This window comes from Ambystoma mexicanum, chromosome 7p, assembly GCF_040938575.1.
Source record: "Ambystoma mexicanum isolate Mex_15411 chromosome 7p, UKY_AmexF1_1, whole genome shotgun sequence".
NCBI classification, from domain to species: domain Eukaryota; kingdom Metazoa; phylum Chordata; class Amphibia; order Caudata; family Ambystomatidae; genus Ambystoma; species Ambystoma mexicanum.
The window spans coordinates 963,403,557-963,427,748 of NC_090939.1; the positions used below are offsets into that span (position 1 = coordinate 963,403,557).

Genomic DNA, 24,192 nt, shown 5'->3' on the forward strand with positions numbered 1-24,192 from the left:
AGGGATCCTCGGATCCTCCCGGGCTCAGGGTCGAGGGACCGGAAGGTTCTTGTACCGGGTCTTCACCCGAGGGGCTCCGCACTTGAACCGGCACTATGGCCGAGGGGCTCTGCCCTAACACCGGCAACACGTCCGAGGGACCACGCCCTAATACCAGCACTACTTCCGAGGGGGCACCTAAACGCAGCTCTACCGGCCCACGGGCCAAGGGTGCCACACTTACCGGGCCGAGGCCCGAGGAGCAGGGTAGGCCTCGTGATCCACACACAAGAGTCTTGGACGATGTTGGGCTCAGTGGGCCGTGCAACACGTCGCAGGCACATGGCAGGCAGCTTGACAAGATGGCCGCTGTGCCAGAAAGAGACACCCATCCGACGCCATTCCAGGAATTCGGCGAAGAACGAGTGTCAAGGTGGGACTGGCCTCAACCAGGTACGTGGCCTACAGTCTATCCTTCATTTACGCATATGGACAGGTTAGGCAGCGGCTCCAGCAGCCGCCCGCTGCCCCGTCTGTACCCCCTGCCTCCTCTTTGGCCAGTGAGTAGTTACTCTTCGAGAAGTTCCTCAGCCTCATGAAGTCTCCTCAGATGGGGGCTATCAGAGAAGCAGTCAGGGAAGTCCTCCCTGCCATGCTAGAGGCACCACAGACGCCTCCATCGGGCCCCCAGACCCTTGGTGCAGCCGCCTCCTCCGGCTCCACAGCCAACTCTGCAACCCCCGCCTCCTCAGCCTCCGGCTGCGATCCCTGTACCCCAGCCTCCTGCGCCATCTACGCCTCCTCCTCCTCCATAGGATCCTCCAGACCCCAGGATTCAGACGACGAGGAGGAGGAACCAGACACGCCATCCTCAGCCAGGGCCTTCCATGAACGCCTTGCTGGCCTGGGGGAGTACCTGGGCGTCCCCCGACCTAAGGTCGAGCAGCCGGCTGGGGGGGTTCTGGCAGAAGTCCTCATGCGACGCCCCTCTGCCATCACGGGGATTCCACTGCAAACCGATGTAGTCTCCCTGGCCAAGAAGGGTTGGATTAAGCCCTACTCTGTCCAGCCGGTCAATCGACGCCTGGACGCCAAGTACAGACCGATGGAAGGGGATACACTCTTGCTCTCGACCCATCCTCAGGCACACTCCTCGGTGATCGCCGCAGCATCGCTATACTCCAAGCTCAGTCGTCCTTAGCCTCCTCCTCTGCTGCTCTGCTAGGCAAGGAGGAGAAGATCTTGGAGGTGTACGGCAAGAAGATCTACTCCAATGCCTCCTTGCACCTTTGTCGGGCCAACACAGATGCCATGCTGGTAGCCGCCAAAAAAAGGTTATGGCGGGATATTGCGGACTTCCTCCCGGAACTCCCCGCCCAGTGCCACTCGTGCTTCAAGGCGGGGCGCAGGACCTCATGGAATCCAGAGTGGCTCATATTGATACCTCAAGCCATGCCATCTGCATTGCCATGGACATGAGGAGAACAACCTGGCTCCGGGTAACGAAATTCAACCCGGACGTCCAGGAGCGCATTCTGGATCTACCGTTCGAGGGGGGGGGAAATCTTCCAAAGAGCTGGACAAAACGAGGAACAGCTCACAAACGGCAAAGTCTTAACCCATCCTTACGAAGACCACGCCCAAGTCTTACTCTCAATCTCAGCAACACTCAGAAAAGGGTCGAACATATGGAGGGTTCCGCAGCTTCCAGGAACGCAGATCCAGGCAGCCGGACCGCTCGCCATCTCAGAACTGGCACAAACAACAAAAGGGCTTCTTCCAGTACCCCTCCTCAGCCTCAGCATCCAAGGAAAAGAAGGCATGCCACGCCCCTTCAGGTTCACGTGTCTCCAGTGGGGGGGCAGACTTGCTCTCCATACACATTTCTGGTGCCAGAATTTCACAGACCCCTGGATCCTCTCCGTAGTATCCACGGGGTACCGCCTTCCTATCCCATCCTCTCCTCCTTCCTTCTCTCCACTCCCACAGGTTGGGACAGCAACTCTTTTGGCAGAGATCCTGTCGCTCGTAGAGAGCCAGGCAGTGGTGGAAGTTCCAGCCTCTGAGAGAGGCTTTGGCTTCTACTCCAGGATTTTCGACATTCAGAAAAAGAACCAGGTGGGCCTGAGAGTTGTGCTGGACCTTTCCACCCTCAACCTCTCCCTACCCCAGCAAAAATTCAAGATGGTTACGCCAGCTTTTATAGCGAAGACATTGGACAAGGGAGATTGCATGTGCTCCCTGGAACTGAAGGACGCGTACCTACACGTCCCGATTTGGCAGCCCCATCGTTCTTTCCTACGGTTCAGGATTATGGGCTACCATTTTCAATACAAAGTCCTCTCATTTGGCCTCAACTCGTCCCCCAGGGTCTTTACCAGACTCATGAATGCTGTGGCATCTCTCCTCAGAGTGCAGCGCCTCCACATCTAAACATTCCTCGATGACTGGCTTGTCAGGGCTACCTTTCCAGAAGTGGTTCACCACTCTTCCCAGGCCCTTATGAACACACTACACAACATGGGCTTCTCGCTCAACCTCAAGAATTCACTGCTGCAACCTATGCAGACTCTGACCTTCCTGGGACTTATTTGGGACACATGTTCCGACAGGGTCTTCCCTTCGGAAGACAAAATCTCGGCCATCAAGAGGGCACCGCCCACTTTATCAGCAGAGAAGTGACCTCGGCTTGGTGGTTCCAACATCTCCTGGGTCTACTGGCAGTGGTCCTGTTGGCCGTGCCCCACACGAGACTAAGGATGAGAAGAATTCAGCTGCACTTCACGGCCTCGTGGAATCAGGAGCGGGGCTCGCAATCCGAGATCATCAATGTTCCTCCATCTCACCACCCGGACCTAACATGGTGGTCCAGGGACTGCAACCTACAGTGGGGCAAGCCCTTTCGGCCCCCCCCCACTTGCAGGCCACCATCACCACAGACTCCTCGTTCGGCACCTGGACTAGACAGGAGCAGGAATACCACATCAATTTGGAACTGAACTCCATCTGGCTAGTGCTCAGAGCATTCCTACCAAGTCTCCAGGGCAAAGTTGTCCTCATGCAGACTGACAACTCGACCAGCATGTACTACGTCAACAAGCAGGGAGGCACCAGATCCCCTCCTCTCTGCAGACTGGTGAGCAGCATGTGGGAATGGGCTCTGGAAAACGGCATTTACCTCTCTGCAGTCCACCTCCCGGGCGAATCCAACCTGGAAGCGGATAGGCTCAGCAGGCTGGGAGCGGAAAATTACGAGTGACAGCTAAACAACCTAGTTACTCAGGAGTTCTTCAACAGGTGGGGTCAATCCCACGTGGATCTCTTTGCCACCTGGCACAACAAGAAGTGTCCACTGTTTGCATCCTGGCAAGGTCAGGGCCGGGGCTCTCTGGGCGACGCATTTCACCTATGCCTTTCCGGCCACTCCCCTGATCCACAGGGTAATTTGCAAGATCAAGGAGTCTCACTGACTCCTCATCATTCTGATAGCTCCATGGTGGCCAGCCAGGCCTTGGTTTTCGGAGCTCCTCAGCCTCTCGGAGGTGCCCCCGATACACCTTCCGATGGGCCCAGCACATCTTCTAGTGCAGCAGGGGGGCAGAGTCATCCACCATGCGCCAGGGAAACTGGCCCTCACAGCGTGGTACCTGAGCAGGTAACTCTTCGGCACCTTAGCCTCTCACAGGCTAATCTGGAGATCATACAGGGCGCCAGGAGCAAAGCCAACAGGGCCCAGTACAAAAGCAAATGGACCAGATTCTGCCACTGGACAGACTCCAAGGGAATTGACCCCCTGGCCTGCAATTTGGACGACATGCTCTCCTTTTCGGCGCACCACGCTCATTCGGGCGTACAGGTGGACTCCTAGCGCACATACTTGCAGCCATTGGGGCTTACAGGAACTCGGAGGAAGGCATTTTTTCCTCCTCCAACCCTATCGTCAAGAGACATCTGACGGGTCTCGCTAGGCTCTACCCACCCGTCAAGAGGCCGCACCCTGTATGGGAACTTAACAGTCTTGGGCGCCCTGGCACACAAACCATTCGAGCGTAATGGCATCAGTGGACATCAGGCTGGTCACCATCAAGACAGCCTTGCTAGTCGGTCTCACCTCTGCTCGCAGAGTCAGCGAGATCCAGGCGCTGGTCACCTTTGAACCAAATACCACCTTTCACAAGGATGAGGTAGTCAAGCGGACGCACCCAGCTTTTCTGCCCAAGGTTCCATCGAGGAAATAGTCCTTCCTACGTTATTTCCCAATCCCAAGGACGGAGCATAGAGAGTTCTGCACTGCCTAGATGTCAGCCGTGCCCTAAAATTCTACTTGGACAAGACCAAGGGCTGCCGCAAGTCGGACGCCCTGTTTGTCACTTTCGGAGGCTCGAGGCCATGCTACCAGGCCTCTAAGGCTTCCATATCCCGCTGGATGGTCTCTGCCATCAAAGAAGCGTATGAGGGCCAGCATAAGCCGCTCCCTGCCAACATGCATGCCCACGTGGTCAGGGCCAAGGCAACGGCCATCGCATTCCAGCGCCATGTCCCCTGGCAAGTCATAAGCAGGGTGGCCACTTTGGCCTCTCCCTCAGCTTTCTGCAAGCATTACTGTTTGGATGCCGGCTCTCGATCTGATGCAGCTTTCAGACAGGCGGTTCTCAGGAACCTATTTGCGTAAGGAGGGCGTCCTCTCCACACTGGGGCTACAATCAGTTGTAATCGCTCATACATTATGGAGGAAAGGGGACGGGACTTTAGAGTAATTATAAGTTACTCACTGTAGTGACTAATGTACTCTTAGTCCATAGTCCCCTTTCCTCCATGCGTCCCACCAACCTCCCCCCCTAATAATACTGGTGTCATTAGGCAATGTTAAATCTATTGTCGACGCGTCAATGAGGACTGAGGTGTGGCGCCAGAGGGTGGAGTCAGGACAGCGCATGCTCTCTGGGCCGCACCCCCGCGTGCCTCTAAATTTAAAGGGGAAGAAGGTTTTTCTGCTGAAAAAGGTTCAGTATGGAGGAAAAGGGACTATGGACTAAGAGTATGTTAGTCACTACGGTGAGTAACTTATAATTTCTCAAAGGTGGTTGGAGGGAGGGTAGGGAGCGGTGAGTTTGGGTGGGAAGGTAAGTGGGGGAATGGGCTTCTGAGGAGGGAGGAGGTTGGCGTGCCAGAGTGCAGCTCTGAATCTGGGGTTGGATGCAGGATGGTGGTAGGGGGTTGAGCGAGTGGTGATATGCTGAAGTGAGGTGGGGGAATTTCTACGGATGTGCTTAGGGAAGGAGTGGGGGGGTTGGAGAAGGTGGGTGCTAGAGTGCGAGTGGCGAGCCGTGGGGACTGAGTGAGGACTGGTGGGAGGGAACAGGGTTTATAGGGGTCTGGGTGGTTGAGAGGTCGATATTCGTGAGACAGGGTCACCATCTAGATGTGACAGAGCCTTACGAGGTAGGGTTCCGCACAGTAACTTTCAGTGCACTATCTTGATTTGGGATAGGCTGAGAGGGTGGAATGCAACTCAATATTGCTTGAGCACAATATCTAGATGTGGCACAGTCTTAAGAGGTAGAGTTCAACAGAGTATACTTTCAGTGCACTATCTAGATTTGAGATTGGCTAAGGGGGTGGAGTGTGACACCTTTCAGCGCTCAGCCAAGATGTGACAGTCTTAAGAGGCAGAGTTTAACACAGTAAAACTTTCAGTGCATCTAGAGGTGAGATGGGCTAAGGAGGTGGAGTGTGGCGCTTTTCGGCACAGACAAGATGTGATGGTCTTAAGAGGCAGCGTATAACACAGTTATTTATGGGCGTAATATCTACTAGTGACACTGTCTTGAGAGGCAGAGTACAACACAGTAATCTTTGTGCGCAATATCTAGATGTAACACAGTCTTAGGAAGCAGAGTTTAGCACAGTAGACTTTCAGTGTCCAGTCTAGATTAGAGATATAAGTCGGTGTGATGCAAATCAATATCGCTTGAGCACACTATCTAGATGTGGCACAGTCCTAAAATGCAGAATTCAACACAGTAAACTTTCCGTTTACTATAGGCTAAAAGGGTGGAATGCAACACAATATCACTCGGGCACAATATCTAGATGTGACAGAGTCTTAAGATGCAGAATTCAACACAGCAGACTCCCATTTTGAGAGGCAGTATTCAACACCGTAAACTCCAGACTTGAGCACAATATCTAGATGTGGCACAGTCTTAAGAGGTAGAGTTCAACATATTAAACTTTCAGTGCACCATCTAGATTTGAGATGGGCTAAAGGGGAGGAGTGGGACACCTTACAGTGCACAATCAAGATGTGACACAGTCTTAAGAGGCAGAATTCAGCACATAAAAATGTTCAGTGTACTATAGGCTAAGGGGGTGGAATGCAATACAATATCACTTGAGCACAATATCTAGATGTGACACAGTCTTGAGAGGTGAAATTCAACACAGTAGACTTTGGAAGGTAGGGAGAATTATAGTTATTTTAAAGGTGTGTTATCTAGGGGTGGGGAGGTTGTAGAGTTTAGGATTTGGGTGTGTATATCTATTAACACAGGTCAGTCTCAATCACTCGGCAGGGAATGATGTAGGCTAACGTTTCATTAGATTGTGTGTTATGTGGGGTGGGAGTTAGACTTGCCTTGAAAGTTGACTGCAGGTTTATGGCTGGCTGCTGGCTACACCTGCAGAGCCTTCCTGGAGCCGCCCGTGTTGGAGATGCCCTTTGCCTAGGGCCCTTAGCCACAGGGCTGCATGGGCAGGGGGATGCCCTGGAAGGTCAGTTATGGCTTGGGCAGCACGGGCCGATAGTCCAACCAATGCCGGGGGGGCGGGGTGGGAGGCGAGAGGGTTGGGAAGCAGGAAGAGGGTGCGGACAGGGGAGAGCTCGCGAAGGGGAGCTTCGAGAGCGTGGGGGCCGCTTTTTCAACATAGATTGGGCAAATTGGGCACAAAAGGAACAAGACTCCTAACAAACGCTCACCTCACTTCTTCCGCACCAAAGACATTCTCATCATTGTCTAATTATCTATTGCAAAAAAGTGCTTTGGCGAGAGGCAGGGGAGGGAGGTACGTAATGTGTCGAGATGAGGAGCTACAAATGGGTCGTTGGGGTAAGGATTGGGTTAATTCTTGAACTCATTACTTTATTAACCTGTGTTCAACTGTGGTTTTAGCTGCCATTGCCAGATTTGTGTGTTATGTTATGTTATGTTATTTTGCATTTATATAGCGCCTTATATACCATTGGTATGGTCTGAAGGCGCTGGTAGGTTGAACGCCCTTGGGAACCGAAGTTCAGGTCAGTAGAGAGAGTGCATGTGAGCACCGGGTATGTGTGCAGCTGGTGCGGTATTCATGTGATAGCTGCTTTTTAGCGGTAGGTGTGGTGGTTGAGATATCAGTAGTATGTGATCTTTCTGGCAGGGTTTATCCAGACCGAATGTGGCTGCGTTAGGCCTGAGGAGAACGCCTGGCTGGGGGGTGGGGGTGTAACCAGCAGTGTTTACTTAGAATGATGTGGAGTGAGCGGCGGATGTTGGTATGAGAACAGTTATACCGAATGGTGTCATAGTATCTCTGTGTTCTAGTTGAGTAGTGGTGTAAAGAAGAGAGTAAGCGTGGTGGTGAGATATGATGGGTTATATGCTCTTTCAAACGTTCCCTGCATTCAAACCATACTATGTACATCACGCACCATGCATTCATCTGTTTTGCTCATTCACCCGCTCTACGCACTCATCCGTTTTATGTCCACACACGTACTATGCACTCACCCCCTCTACACCACACTCACCCCTCTACACCACACTCACCCCCTCTACACCACACTCACCACTTCACACAGAGAGGCTATTGGGCACACTTTAATTCAACTTCTAAATGCGCTTCTAAATTCAGCTTTCACAGAGAGGATATTGGGCACACTTCTAAATTCAGCTTCTAAATTCAACTTTCACAGAGACGCTATTGGGTACACTTCTAAATTCAGCCTCTAAATGCACTTCCAAATTCTGCTTTCACAGAGACGCCATAGGGGCACTTCTAAATCGGCTTCTAAATGCACTTCTAAATTCAGCTTCCACCTAGAAGCTATTGTGCGCTTCTAGGTTCAACTTTTCACAGAGGGGATATTGGGCACACTTCTAAATACCACTTTCTTTGAGCGGCTATTGGGTACCCTTCTGAAATACAATTTTCACAGGCGGCAATTAGGGATTCCATCTAATTGGGGCATATGCTAACACTCACTTTCTGAAATTCCATCTACGTGTGGCACATGCTAACAATCACATTTCTGAGATTCCATCTAAGTGTGGCATATGCTAACAGTCACATTTCTGTCTAGATTTGGCGCAAGACTAAACTTGAGAATTCTATCTAGGTGTGGTTTACGCTAACAATCAGATTTCCGTCTGGATGCGACGCAAGCGAGGGTTCAGAATCCTGAGTGTGGTGCATGCCAACAGTCATATTTCTATCTAGGTAACTTGTTCCTTCTCCCGCATGGGGTCTGGCATATTGTGTGTGTGTGTGTATGTTATTATGCTTTGTTGTGAATGGATCCTTTGAACCTTTGAGAAAAGCTAATAACTTAGGGAAATAAATGTGCAACACTGAATGCATAGGTGCTAAAGTTGAAACATTGTGCACTGAAATGTCAAAAATATTTATGTGAACACGACCAATACAATTTAAATGGGATTTCAGTTCATGCATAATAAAGAAAATATGCGTATTCACATACATGACTACATTAAATTACTGACGTACTGTACATGCATTCCCTCATCACAATCAAGTTAACCTACCATATTTCATTTCTAACTCCCTCTGAAAAAGAAGACATTGTCAATAAAAATACAAGAATAGGAAGATGAAGTCAGATGCCATAACAAAATCAACACTGCAGTGCTCACACAGGGCGTCCCACGGTATTTGGAGCATATCATTACTTGTTAGGAAACTCCTAGGCACAATGTTCTTGGTGGGGGTTGGGAACTGTGTATTGTGAGCATGAAAAGAAATTTGAAAAAATAAACTCTCAATCCCACGTTATATTGATGACCTGAAAACATTCACCCTCAATCCCACTCCAGTGCTTACTATGCCACCATACAACAACAATCACACTTATCAAATGACCCGAAAACCTGCACCATTGTCTCACAAAACATTGCCAACTGACATGCTCTTTGAAATATTGCAACATCGTCAAACATCCACATTGTAATACATAACTTCAAAACATACTTCTGTAGTCCTCACTTTAACTAAATGGCAGAAACGTAGACCTCCTGCAAACGCTTTCAGTAAATAAGTGCACAGCACAGACTGACATCCTTTAATAACCTCAAACTACACGCCTATAATGGAACCTTACATTGAAGATGCATGGATACGGATTTTACTGGACCTCTGTGTGGCATTAGATACCAATAATCACAGTATCGTTTAAAATCGCTTTCAATCTTTTGACTTGAGTGGCACAGTTCTTAAATGTTCTTCTTTCCGTTGAACTGCTCCCAACAGGTTCAGGTAGGTACTTTTTCATATGAGTACCTAAGATTCCGACGACATGTGGAGTCGCCTCGGGATAATTGTCACCTTTACTTTTTAACTTCTATATCCGTCCCCGTATGTCGTTAATCAGTCTGGCCGTGTATTTCTTGAACTATGCTGATGACGCTCAAATCCTGGTAACGTTATGAGGTAGCAGGGAAATGTAATTGCTTACAATGAGGAACTGCCTGATGGATTCTAACAAGTGGCTGGATTAATTGAAAATAAACCCTAGCAAAAGTGATGGTCGCCATCAACACCAACAGAAATCCAGGGATGCCCCTGCCCCCCTCCCTCCCACTCCATTTCCAGTGGTAGGCAAATCTTGACATTCTGGTGGCTTTTCACCTGAACTTGGAACCTCTGTCACACGTGTATTAAACTCCTGCTTTTTCGAGCAGAGGAGGCTGAAGCATCATCTAGCATTTTCTTCTTTTCTTTTGTATCCGCCTGGTTGGACTTTGGAAATAGTGTACATTTTGGCCAGCCAGAGAAACATTTGACCTATTTGGGGCAACTCTAGAACGTTGCTACCTGAGTGTTGCTTGCACTGGTTTGCTTTCAGGAAGAGGGTGACATTTAACGCTGTATTGGGTCTGTTCAGCCACGTTCATACCTATAACCACAATAGGCATCACCTTACTCTGTATCAGCCCAACAGGTCTTTTGTATATTCCAAAAATAAAAATATGCTAGAGTAGGGGGGAAATCATAGCTCATTTGTGGAACTCCTTCCCATTTCATCTGACAGCAGAAACAGACATTGGGTGAAATGGGCGCTTTATAAAACCCAAGAGATAAGAGCCTTGGCACCTATTCATCCAATCCTCCGTTTTATAAACAGATCCACACATGAATACCAATACAAACCAAGAGTTTGAGTTAAGATACCACCAATGCTGGTTTAATTTTGTTAGGCTAACTATGAATATTTTTTTTCAGATTCATAGTGGGCTAAACCTTAACATCGGCATTTCTAACATTTCTGGAATTTACTATTTTTTGCAAACTAACAATCATTTTAATTTTTGTTTCAGTGAAAAAAGTATAATTATACATATAGAGCAAGGTTTGTTGAAACAATGATCCTTTGACCAAAATGTTATGCCTTCTATCTTACAACTCATTTGACGAAACAGGATGACAATTGCCAGAGTTGGTCAATCCAGTAACAAAACAATGTAAACGTTTGTAACAAATTATCCAATCGTACAAATGTTATAAACTACCAAGTGTTTTTTTTCAAAAAAAACTTTCGCATTGGTTTTCCCATAAGTAAAAATGTTCAATTGTTGCTCATGTCCACAGCCCAAACTGCTGTGTGTATTTTCGCCACATTTCCTGAGCTTTTCCCCAGTCCACACAAATGTTGCTTTTTTGCGGTTGTAAATCTGCCCAGTAGTGTTTAAAAGTAAAGAAAAAAAACGTTAAGTTTGTGCAAAGGGAGAGTGTTTGTCCTGAATTCCCGTAAGTAATCATTGTAGGTCATCACTATCACAGAGATCACTGATGTGAAAAAAAAGTTAGTATTTCAGGCGGGTGGCTCATATAGCGAGCGTAACGGGTCTTGAAATTCAGTGAAAATACTTTAGAGTTAGAGTGATGTTAAGTTGCCAGTTTAACACAACATACCCCCAGAAATTCATAGTTGTAAGTGATGCCACTTAAAGGGCAACCCCCCTCCTCTCTCCGATCGCAGCCCAGGAGCACACTGATAACATCACAGATGGCATCACTTATGGCATTGCTGACATCAATGGAGACTGTAGAACACTGATGCGATAGATATCTTCTGTGATATCATCATTGAAAAGTGCATGTCAGTGGGAAAGTCCCATACTTGGCACATGAGAATCATTGTAAAGCTATACATTTACTATATGTTAAGTGATGCGATCTACCCTTTTTAGTATGTCATGCTTGCTTAGTTGAAAGCGGAAAAATAATTTTCCAGCAACAAATAATTGCCTTTCAAAAGCAGTTAATCTCCAGGTAATCTGCAATTTGATTTACACTAAACCATCACACCTGTAAGTATTGAATAGTTATCCTTCCCCGTTAGTTATAACCGGTCGTTCCCTAAATAGCATATTTCGAAATTCATTCTCTTGCCGTTCATGATAATTGAGGATCAGTCGTAACAAAAAAGCCCTCGTTTCTTGCTTACCCGGTCAGTTGGAACCGTTTTTGAAAAAGTAGCGCCAATAGATTTTCCTTGCTTGTTTTGTGCTCTCTTCTGATCGTTTTGAATAAGCGACAACGAAAAGGTCTTTTTTAATGCTTATTTCCCCCCTTGGAGCCACATGACCCAGCTGCCTGTGCAGTGTTGCTTTAGTTGCCGGATTGAGTGATGGTCACTACTATTTTAACACATGCAACTCATGTAGCGTACAACTCCACATGCAGTCTTTTTGTGCATTATTGATAGAGTTGCTACAAGGTTACTTCATATTTTGAAACCCCAGAATACAGCTCCTCCAAGTTTACTAACCTTTTTTGCACTTTGTTTTAATGTTCATTACAGTGTGGCTGGACCTGAGGACTCAATCTACCGTTGAGAGACTCCTCAAAAGAATACCAGGAAAAAATAAAAACGTTTTTAAGGTAAGATAACATTGCATCTGATGACCACAAATCCTAGCGCTGCCTTTTTCATTAATGCTACCTTTTTATATTTTAATCTTTAGCATTTGTATCACAAACTAGAACGTGCACCACCGGTTTAAAATTGAGAATAAAAACAATTTAGTGTCAAAAATGGGAAGGAAATAGGCAGCTATTTTAAATCCCTCTGTCATGCTGTCATGTTCTTACTTTGCAGCCCGTTTTTACAGCCTCTGACAGTACAGCATTTAGCAGTGTCTGCCTGCTGCATTTTTCCTGATTGAAGTCTGATAACTCTGTGGTAGGGGGTAAGGGAGAACTAATGTAACATCACATTGGTCATTCTCTTTGGATGAAGCAGAGCCTCCTATTCCTAAATGAGTCCAAAACAGAGGAAACCCTAGTTTGAAGCAAACCAAAAGCCCTGCTTTGGTTTACTTTGTCCCACTAACTGTGCAGATCGCCGCACCTTCTCAAACGCCAGCGAAAGACCTGCTAGCCATTTTTGGCTCAGATCATTCTTTCCCTCACCCTCTCAGTGAATGCAGTGGTGGAGAAAATAAACAGCCAGCTAAACATGCCCTCAAAGATCCTTCCACTAACCCTTCCCATCCTGCTTCTCTGTGAATACTAACAGGCAGGTGCAATGTTTATGCCAGACGGTCCACACACACAGCACAAGGTGATGCAGCAATGGGGCTCTGGTAACACCACAGGATCCTTTGTACACTAGGGGCCTCGATCAGCAGGAGAGGCTGCAAGCAAATGGAGGCTAGGTGGCAAAATATTGCAGGTAAGAGCCCTTCTGCTACTCCCCCATCCCCCCCCCCAACCATCAGTGGGTGTTTCATGTGCTCATCTAGTGCTACAGTGCAAGGGTGCACTGCGGGGAGGGGACCTCCTGTGCCCCCAAAAGTGTGGAGGGGGTGTCTGTGCCACCATGTGTGCAGAAGGTGTTTCAAGGAATACAGAGGGTGTCAAGTGGACTCCATTGATGCATAGATAATTTCTCGTATCGTCTAGGTGTGCAGATGGTCTATCCCTACCATCCAATGGGTACGTGGGGGCTCCTCTTTGACCTTGGTGGGTACCAATGGAGTTTAACTATTTTTTGTGAAGCATTTGATGTTTTCCCATCTCCTCCTCAAATGCTTTGTCTTCGAGTGCATGCTTTCCTTCCCCGTGCAGCCCCATTTTATTTTTAAATTAGTTTATTGGGATTTAGTCAAGGATACATTATAATAGTTACAGCAAATCGCAGTAGCCAAAAAAATAATACATTATTTCTCTGCTTATACTCTTCCAAGGGACGGGAGACGGACCTTTTTTCACCTGAAAAAGCCTTCTTCCCCTTTATATTCAGAGGAGCACACGGGTGCGGCCCTGGGAGCATGCGCTGTGCTGACTCCGCCGTCCGGCGTCACACCTTAGTCCCCTTTTCCGCGTCGACGGCAATGGGCCGAATTCACCAGCGCTCCTGGGTTTGGCTCCGGCCATGTAATTCCGTGCGCGGATACTTCTTCTCTTGTCTTTTTTGTCTTTTTATCATTCAGGTACCCGGTCCTCAGGCGTCACGCTCCTCATCGGCGCATGTCGACTTCCACTGGGTTCAGCAGGTGTCCATCCTGCAACAGGCTCTTCCCAACTTCAGACCCCCATGCCCTCTGCCTACGTTGCCTTGGCCCAGACCACGGTTGGCAAGCTTGTACAGCGTGCAACGCCCTGTCATCGAGGTCTCTGAAGAACAGACTAGCCAGGTGGAGGGAGCTCTTCCAGAATTCGCCTCCAGAGGACCTCAAGGACTTTGTGAAACATCGATCCAGGCCAAAGATAGGGCCTCTATTTTCCATCGCACCCCGCAAGGGTGACTCCTTCCCAAGGACTCACCTGCGCGGGAGGGACCGCTCAGGTTCTTGTACTAGCACGTGCACCAAGGCTGCTTCAGCTACCGGCCTACACGCCGAGGGATCCTTGGATCCTCCCGGTGACAGTGCTGAGGGACTGGAAGGTTCTTCTACCGGATCTTCATCCGAGGGGCTCCGCCCTTGAACCGGCATTATGTCTGAGGGGCTACAACCTAGTACCGGCAATACGTCTGAGGGGGAGCCTAAATGCAGCTCTACTGCCCCCCGGGTCGAGGGTGTCACACCTACCAGGTCTAAGCCCGAGGAGCAAGGTAGGCCTTGCGATCCACACTCAAGAGTCCTGGAGGAGGCTGGGCCCAGCGAGCCGAGTGCAGGCACGTGGCAGGTAGCTTGACAAAATGGCTGCCGTGCCAGACATCAGCAGCTGCCTGGCGCCATTCCACGAGTTCAGCGAGGAACGAGTGTCAAGGTGGGACTGCCCTTAACCAGGTAGGTGGCTTGCTGCCTATCCTTCATTTGCGCAGGGCAGGTTCCCACTGCCTCCGTATGGGCAGGGTATGCAGCGGCTGCAACAGCCCCCCGCTACCCCGTCTATATCCCCTACCACTCCTCTGGCCTGTGAAGACCAGTTCTTTGAGAGGTTCCCCGGGCTTATGAAGTCCCCTCGGATGGGGGTTATCCTCAGGGATGCCATCAGGGACATGCTCCCTCCAATGCTTCCAGCACCTCGGGCTCCTTCGCTGGCACACCCGGCCCAGCCTCTGCCTTCGGCCCCCCAGCCGATTCTTTAGGCAGTTCCGTACCAGCCTCCTGCACAGCCTCCAGCTCCGGTCACCCTTCCCGACCTGTCTTCTCCTGCTACTCCTCCACCGATGCAGGATCCTCCTGACCCACAGGATACGGAGGAGTCGGAGGACCTTGACAGACCCTCGTCAGCCAAAACGGAAATTCCACTGCAGACCGATGTGGTCTTCCTGGTGAAAAAGGGTTGGCTCAAGCCCCATTCAGCCCAGCTGGTCAATCAACGCCTGGTCGCCAAGTACAGGCAGTTGGAGGGGGATACACTCTTGCTAACAGCCCATCCGCAGCCACACTCCTCGGTGATCGCTGTGGCATCACTATACTCCAAGCCTCAGTTGTCCTCGGCCTTCTCCTCTGTGACGCTGCTAGGCAAGGAGGAGAAGATCTTGGAGGCTTACGGGAAGAAGCTGTATTCTAACGCGTCCTTGCATCTTCGTCCAGCCAACGCTGATGCCATGCTGGCTGCCGCTAACCAGATGTTATGGCAGGAAATTGCGGACTTCCTCCCGGAACTCCCTACGCGGAACTCCCTACGCAGAGCCAACCGCGTTTCAGGGTGGGATTGGCTGAGGCCAAGCTGGTGGCGCAGGACCTACTGGAATCCACCGTGGACCATATTGACACCTCTGGCCGTGCCCTCTGTATCACCACGGACATGAGAAGGACAGCATGGCTCCGTGCAACGAAACTCAACCCGGATGTCGAGGAACGCATATTAGATGTGACATTCGAGGAGGGGGGGGCCTCTTCCACTCCACCACGGACGAGGAGCTGGACAAGAAGAAAAACAGCTCGCAAACGGCCAAGTCTTTATCCATCTTGGCAAAGACCACACCCATATCGTACACCCAGTCACAGCAGCGCTCCGACAAGGGACGTACGTACGGAGAGTTCCGCGGCTTCCAGGAATGCAGGTCCAGGCAGCCCGACCGCTCACCGACTCCAAATCGGCGGCGCAAGCAACAAAAAGATGGGGGGGAGGAAGGGCTTTTTCCAGTCCCCCTCCTCCGCAACAGCCTCTGAGGGAAAGAAGGCATGACACGCCCCTCCGGGTCCACACGTCTCCAGTGGGGGGCAGGCTTGCCCTCCATGCACAGTTCTGGCGCCAGAATTTCGCGACCCATGGATCCTCTGAGTAGTATCCACGGAGTACCGCCTACCCATCCTAGACTCTCCTCCCTCCTCCCCTCCACTCCCTCAAGTTGTGACAGCAACTCTTCTGGCAGAGATCCGGTCGCTCGTAGAGAGCCAGTCCGCGGAGGAAGTCCCAGCCTCCCAGCGAGGCTTGGGCTTTTACTCCCAAGATTTTCACCATTCAGAAAAAGAACCAGGCGGGCCTGAGAGTTGTGCTGGACCTTTCCACCCTCAACCTCTACAAAAATTCAAGATGGTTATGCCAGCTTTTATAGCGGAGACATTGTGCAAGGGAGACTGGATGTGCTCCCTGGATCTGAAGGACACGTATCTACACGTCCCGGTTTGGCAGCCCCATCGTTCTTTCCTTCGGTTCAGGATCATGGGCTACCATTTCCAATACAAGGTCCTTCCTTTTGGCCTCAACTCAGCCCCCAGGGTCTTTACCAGACTCAGGAATACTGTGACTTGCCTCCTCAGAGCACAGGGCCTCCACGTCTACCCATACCTTGACGACTGGCTCGTCAGGGCTACATCTCCAGAGGCGGTTCACCACTCTTCCCATGCCCTTATGAACACACAGCACGATTTGGGCTTCTGGCTCAATCTCAAGAAGTCGCAGCTGCAGCCCACGCGGCCTCTGACATTCTTTTTTTTTAAAAACTAATTTTTATTGATTTTAACAACCACAACAATAATTAAAAAAAAAACACAAACAGTGAACAGCACTTAAAGTTCCAAGCATCATATAGAGTATCATGATATGTCCATCCCGAGCCTACTCCGTGTTAGGCAGAATCCAATCCAGCAGAGGAAGAGAGGCTCTCGTTGTGGAGGAAGGTTCGAGGTACTGCACTACCCAGGGAAGAAACCAACTGGGGTGCTGCCAAACGAAGTTTAAAAGGTACGCTCCTTTTAATCGTGGTCCGGGTCGATAGCTGCATGGCTATCCGGTCTCAAAGTGCAGGGCACTGGCGATTCGACCACAGCAGGTTCGGGAAGGCGATGTGCAAACTGGTTGGCCCCGCCAGCTCAAGGGAAGAAGGCTCTTGCAGATGAAGATCTCCTCTCCTCGTGTGGAGAAAAGTGGTGAGATGCTGCAGCAGGGCTTCACCAGTGGTAGTAGTCGTTGCAGGTGTCTTTGGCTTCTCTCCTCTTTGGTTCCGTAGTTCCAGTGGCGACGTCTTGCCCTTCCAGTCCTCAGGACCCTGCTTTTATGCAGAAAGAGACCCATTCATACAGCCTAGCTGTCACTCACACAGTGGATTGGTCATCTTGGCGGGAGACCCTCCAGCCTATCAGGATAGAGTGTGACATGAGTTGCTGAGGCAACCCTGTCCAGGGGTCCTACTCCCCCTCCCACACAAAGGACCCACCCCAGACTCAGTGGCACCGAAAGGAGGGCTTCTTGGCAGAATCCTGCCAAAAGGACGAACAAAGGATCCCCGACCTGGGTTAGGATTGTAGAGAAAGACACGAAAAAGAAGTTATATCAAAGATCTGGCAAATAAAACCTACCGGAGCAAAGTTAATATTAGAATGCACGAGCGGTATGTTAGAGTCTGCCAGAAAAAGTGGTAGCCTTGAACAATGGGAAAATCCCATAGAGAAATATTTGCGGTCGAATATTTTTGGTAGTAACCACTGCCACCAGCCAGAAACCTTTTAGAGAGGTACTGTAGGGTACATTCTCTAAAATGAACATAGGGGAAAAACTATTAACCCCTTCCAGTACCTCCATAGTAAGATGGGTTGTACTGGTTTAGTTCATAAAAATTGACTAGTAAAGTCAATGGGGACTTTACAGGCCCTGGGAGACAGTAGTCAGTCCCAGGGTATGGAGTCTATGTTTAGGGGTCGCTACGACGCCCCTGTGTCACTGCACTGAGGGTGCTGTGTAACACATGTGCATAAAGATGGTTCCTATGGGGTTGAGAAAATCCCATAAGCATTAAACACAAAAAATAGCCTAGGACACACATAGCAAAAATGCCTAAGAGTGGGGAAAAAGAGTCTCACTCTTAGCAGGTAAAAAGAAACAAACCCTTCAAATCCAGCAAAGCTGCTGGGGGACTCTATAGGTAAGGGAAATTAGCCATTGAATAAGAATTCTCCCTGACACTCTGCCTCACCATCTGCCATCGCTCCATCTGGGGGTACCCTCCCCTCAGCACTCCCAGAGGAGTCATCGTCTTCTAGGCAGGTCTGGGCGGACCCAGACAGTGGGGCCACTGAGTGCCTCCAGGCCATCAATGTTTCCGCTACTTCGTCCCCCCCTCTACTGACCGCCTCACTCCATACCACCGTTTCCGCTTCTGCCCATTTCCGAAGGTCGTGCCACCAAACTTCTACCTTTGTTCTATTGTTTGCTTTCATCCCATGGCAATTCTGCGCTTACTTGCGGCAAGTATATAGGCCAAGTCCTTTAGTTTACTCGCGTGTTTCAACTTGCGCGGCCTAGAAAACCCCACTACCATGCACGCCCATTCAGATACCACCTCCAATTTAATCCCTTTCTCAGTCAAACAGTGGGCCACCTCACCCCAGAATCTCCTATTTTCCAGGCACATATGTATCATCCCTGCGTTCACCTCCCTGCACTTGGGACATGTTTGTACTCCTGCATTCTTGAACCGAGCAATCCTCTGAGGGGTGAAGTACGCCCTATGGGTAATATAGAACTGGATTTGTTGCAACCTCACGTTCCTGGACACTTTTTTGTGGTACCTCTGGACCCTGACCCACAACCTGTTGCTCATAGATTCCCTGGCTTCCTCTTCCCAGTCCTGTCTCAGCTGGATTACCTCCTTTCCCACCCTCGACATCAGCAGTTCATAAATTTGAGAGACCTCAAGTCCTCCATCTGAGATATCATAAATTGTTTCTATGGCCGTGTCGCGCTGACCCTCTAGCACTATTTTCGACCACGTATCTTTCACCTGCCGCAACACTCTAGTATAAGTGATATACTGTCCCGGGTGTAGACCGGTTTCCTCTACCAGCGCATCAAATTCCACTGCCTTCCCATCTCGCCTTGCATCTCCCAACGTTGCTATGCCAATCGGTTTCCAATGCCTACGGATTATCTTCCTCAGTTGCTCGTCCACTCCGGTCAATGTCACTAGCGGCATCTGTGGGGAACACAGGGTCTGGTTCTCCATGACCTGGCATGCCTTGCGCCAAATCTTCCATCCCAGTACTTTTTTTGTTTGTTTTTTTTTGTTTTTCATTTTGTTCTGTTTTAATCAAAGCATATTTCACTTTTTTTTAATTTTATTTTTTTATTTTTTAACTTTTGTTTATTCAGCTTGGTACAACAGGCACAGGCAAGTTACAGTAAAGCATGTAAAATCAACAGAAATACAAAGGGGATCGTGTTCATCACAGATCAATGTGGTACAATTTAAGAAATTACATAAGGCAATAAAGGGAACACCGTACACCCATGGGGGGCACATGCGAGGACAGAACAAGACAGTTGGGAAAGAATCAAGAGTCATCTGGAGCTGAGGCAAGAGAAGGATCCGGGGATGCAGGGTCAGAGTCGGCGACGGTGGGAGACATGTATGAGCGGAATTTTTGCCATATATCTCTAGGTCTGGAGTGGGCGGACTGTTGCATCGTCCAGGACTCCTCAGTGTCAGAGGCCCACGTGGCTGCCCTGAGCCACTGTGCGTGAGTAGGGGTGTTCGGCCGAAGCCAGCAGAGTAGGATTGTACGCACAGCTAGTAGCATACAGAGGCTAGCCAGTTTCCTGGAATCACGGTGAAGTTCAGGGAAATCATGAAATAGACACTGCATTGGGGATGGGGAGATGGGGCACTCGAGAATGGATGAGATAGTGGAGCATACTGAGGTCCAAAATTGGGTGAGTCGGGGGCAAGACCAGATCATGTGTATATACCCCGCTTCTTCATCGCCACATATAGGGCACCTAGGGGAAGAGTCACTTGACATACGGTGTAACCTAGCCGGGGTGTAATGATATCTGTGGAGCACCTTAAATTGAATTAATTTGAATCGGGAGTTAAAGGAGATCAACTGGGTGCGTGCACACATATGGGTCCAACGCTCGTCAGATATTTCGGAGCCGAGATCTGACTCCCAGGCGTGCCTCAGTTTGGAGAATGTGGGGGGTGATCTGGTTTGAAGCAGGGTGTATAGCCTGGAGATTTTTCCCCTCATAGGGGAAGGCAAGGATAGTTCGGTAATTGCAGGTTCATCTGGTGGCAATGCCGGAAAACTTATGTATTTGCGTTTGAGTACCCCCCGGAGAGATGAGTATTGGAGCCAAACGGAGGGTCTCCGCCTAAGGGAGGCCGGGAGGTCGGGCCATTCTATAAAGTTTCCCTGTTTGAATATGTCGCATAGTAGTTCGTATCCCGCCTCAGCCCATGTACGGACCACCGAGGGAGGGACATGTGGGACTTCTGGGAGGAAATTCCAAATCGGAAAGTTACCGTGAAAGGGATGAATGGTACCCAGTATTTGCCAAGATTTATGTAAGGCTAGGGATGTGCAAGCCGTAGGATCCAGCGAGTCCGACACCACCGGCATGGGCGTGACCACTAGAGATCGGATATCACGGTCACTGACCGATAACCTTTCCAATTTGACATGGGGGGGGGGATCCGATACATTGAACCAGTGTGCAGTGTGTTGGAGTTGTGCCGCCAGCCAATAATTAAGGAAGTCCGGAGCTCCAAATCCTCCAGCCTCCATGGGGGTGGCAAGGGTCTTGAGCTTTAGACGGACCGCACCTGAGTGCCAAAGGGAGGAGTTGAGGATACGTGTCAATGTTTGGAAGAATTCGGTTCCCGGCCATAGCGGGACATTCGCAAATCTATACAGGAGTTGGGGAAGTACCACCATCTTCAGTACCCCTATCCTGCCCGCCAGCGAAATCGGCAACTTGGCCCACCCCTGTAGTTTTGTGATGAGGTTTGTGAGGTATGTCTGATAATTCTCCTCACGGACCCGTTCGGTGTGACGAGCCACCACTATACCTAAGTAAGTAATTTTAGATTGGGCCCAAGCGAACCCCATGGTATCAGGGGGGGGGGGGGGGAGTGTGCTGGGAGTAAGCGGGAAGAGGGTTGATTTAGAGCAGTTTACCGTGAGACCAGAGATGTGCCCGAAGAGGGCAACATCCTTCAGTATTGGGGCCAGGTTGGTCTCGGGGGAACGGATGAAAAGAAGAGCATCATCAGCGTACAGGGAAACTATGTCCGAGATACCGGCAGTACGTAGACCCCTATGCGCATGGTTTTGACGAAGCATGTCCGCAAATGGCTCCATTGCTACAGCAAATATTAAGGGAGAGAAGGGGCATCCCTGTCTAGTGCCCCTGGCTATATGGAAAAGAGGGGAGCAACGGTCCTCTGTGCGGACTCTGGCAACAGGGTTGGAATAAAGTAGTCTGACCCAGGAGACAAAGGTGGGACCGAATTTACATTTGTCAAGTACCCGCCAGAGATATCTCCACGACACCGAATCAAATGCCTTTTGCATGTCGAGTGTTGCGGCTACTGCATGTACATTCAGGCTCACTCTACTTATAATGTTGAATAGACGTCTCAAATTCAAGGATGTGGAGCGGCCTGGGATGAACCCAGCTTGGTCTGGGTGAATAATATGTGGCATGAAGGGGACAAGTCGAAGAGCAAGTATTTTGGCGTAGATCTTGGAATCGCAATTGATCAGAGAGAGTGGACGGTACGAGCCGCATTGAGTAGGGGGTTTATTGGGTTTTAGTAGGACTGTTATGGTGGCTTCGCGCAACGAGGGGGGGAATTGGCCTAGTTCCACCGATTCGTCCCATAGCGCAGTTAGACGAGGGAGTAGGAGTGATTTGAAGTGCTTATAGAACTTTACAGGTATACCGTCTGATCCCGGGGATTTGCCTGAAGAGAGGGAGTCTATAGCCTCCGAGAACTCTTCAGGGGTGAATGGATTCTCAAGGGATCCGGCGGTCTCAGGAGAGAGAGCCGAGAGGGGAAGATTATCGAGATAGGCATCGATTTCTGCCTCAGTGGCTTTATCTGATTGTGTATATAGGGATTGATAGAAGGAGAGGAATTCAGAATTGACATCTCCCGGCGAAGTGGCCAGGGAGCCATCAGGTCTCTCGATTCCAGGAATGGGTGGGGCACCAAACTCACAGCGGAGAAGTCTAGCCAGGAGGCGGCTTGGGCGTTCACCCTCCCCATATCTCCTCGCATGTCCAGGGTTATCAAGAAACCTCAGCTCACGGTCCGCGAGCGAGCGAAATGTATCCAGCTCCGAGCCAATTAACGCAAGGGTTTCTGGGGTTTCGTCTAACGTGTATTGGGTCTCCAACGCCGAAAATTTGGCCTCGCTCGCTGCAATCTCCCTCCGAATAGTTTTAAGGATATCATTTTCCTTGGAAAGGGCAATGCCTCTGATGTAGGCCTTAAAGGATTCCCAGAGGGTGGCTTGGGAGGAAACGGAATTGGTGTTAATTTCAAAGAACTCCTCGATGGCCGACTCCAACTCCGAGCTGAAGACCGGGTCGAGGAGAGAGAGTGGTTTCATCCTCCAGTGCCTGGTTCGGCCGCCGTCCGGGCCCCAGAGTAGGGTGACTGTCACCGGGGAATGATCGGAAAGGGTCCTGGGGAGGATAGTCAATCCAGACACGCTCCTCATCAGCACAACAGACACCAGCCACCTGTCTATTCGAGAGAAGGAATCGTGAACCGAGGAATAGAAGGAGTAAGATCGGGAGTCAGGGTAAAGAAACCTCCATGCGTCATATAGGGCTAGTCGAGGAAGGGAGGACAGTGCAGCATATGCCACTCTGGAGAGCTGACGGGGTCTGGATCCAGATCTAGCTAGGTCCACGTCGAATATCGTATTAAAATCGCCTCCCCAGAGAATCGGTATCAGCGGGAAGCCTTCCAAGAGGGTCACCAGTTGTACATAGAATTCGGGATCATCAATGTTGGGGCCATAAATGTTTAGGAGGACCACCTCCCTATTCTGCAGGACGCCATGGAGTAGAACATATCTGCCCAGGGGATCAATTAACGTAGCAATGGGGTTGAATTTGAGGGTTCTGTGGATCAGGGTCATAACTCCGCGGCTCTGGGTGGAGTAGGTGGTGAAGTACCTTTGAGGACCCCATGATTTCGCAAACTTTTCACAATACTCGGAGCATGCATGTGTCTCCTGAAGAAATAGGATTTTAGTCCCATGTCTCTCGGCCTGAAGCTGTAATAGTCTCATTTTTTTGTGATTACCCAGACCTCGCACATTCCAACTCATGAATGTCAATGCCTCCTCACCCCGCACTCCAGAGGTGGCCATAGAGGAATATGGGTGGATGGAAGTGTGCTCCCCATGGATGGTGACCAATATGGTCAGGTCCGCGATGCCCCTGGGGCCATAGTGCTCCGAACTCTACCCCTCCTGCCGTCTCCAAGCCTTTTTTAACATTTAACCCCTTTCCCCCCTCCCCCTCCCACATCCCTCCCCCAACCAGAGGGATGAAGACCCTAAACCAAACAACCAGAACAGTGGCATCGACGCCTGGGGGGTCTGCGAGTTGGCCCGGCGGCAATGCTCCGAACTGTGAGGCAATTTTAGGATAAACATGATGCCCGTCATTAATGTTGTTTCCCGTCCAGGGGAGGACCCGTGGAGGGGAAGGGAAGAGGCGGGCATGGTCAGTAGATAATGAACCAATGAACGGGGGCTGCAAAACGTGAATTCCCGAGGAAGAGGCGGGCATGGTCAGTAGATAATGAACCAATGAACGGGGGCTGCAAAACGTGAATTCCCGATCAACTGGACCGGGGTGGTGTATGCACCCGGCCACTGATGCCCTGGGGGTGCCACAGTGACAAGGGGGGACCGGGACGTGAGCCCAAGGGGGCGCGAGAAGAAGGGGGCATGATCCAACCACCCAACAGGAGTCTGACAAGTGTACGTCACAGTCGCCCGAAGGGGCAACAATAGTGCTCAATCGGTTAACGGGGTCTAGCTGACCAGAAGGATCCCCCAGAGAAAAATGATCGCATGCAAGCCCATGTCTTGAACAAACCAACAATGGAGGACAGTTAGCATGCAGAGTAGTGCTGTCCAATACCAACATGTCGTGGTGGAATCCAGGGGGTTATCCCAGGACTCCCGGGCGATCAAGAAAGCAGAGAATATGTGTGGCAAGCCTCTGGGGTGTAATGGTGGGGAGCAGACCACAGCACAGCCTGCCCAAAGACCCAACCAATTCCTG

General features: G+C 50.1%; 1 protein-coding gene across 5 annotated transcripts in view; it reads left to right on the forward strand.

The window, feature by feature from the left end:
• GK (glycerol kinase) overlaps positions 1–24,192 on the forward strand; it is a 2,191,429-nt gene that overhangs the window by 505,997 nt on the left and 1,661,240 nt on the right. For all 5 annotated transcript variants that reach the window (XM_069637310.1, XM_069637305.1, XM_069637306.1 and 2 more), the window contains one exon: positions 12,062–12,141. In XM_069637310.1, the coding sequence (XP_069493411.1) occupies positions 12,062–12,141 (80 nt within the window). The remainder of the gene's footprint in view (positions 1–12,061; positions 12,142–24,192) is intronic.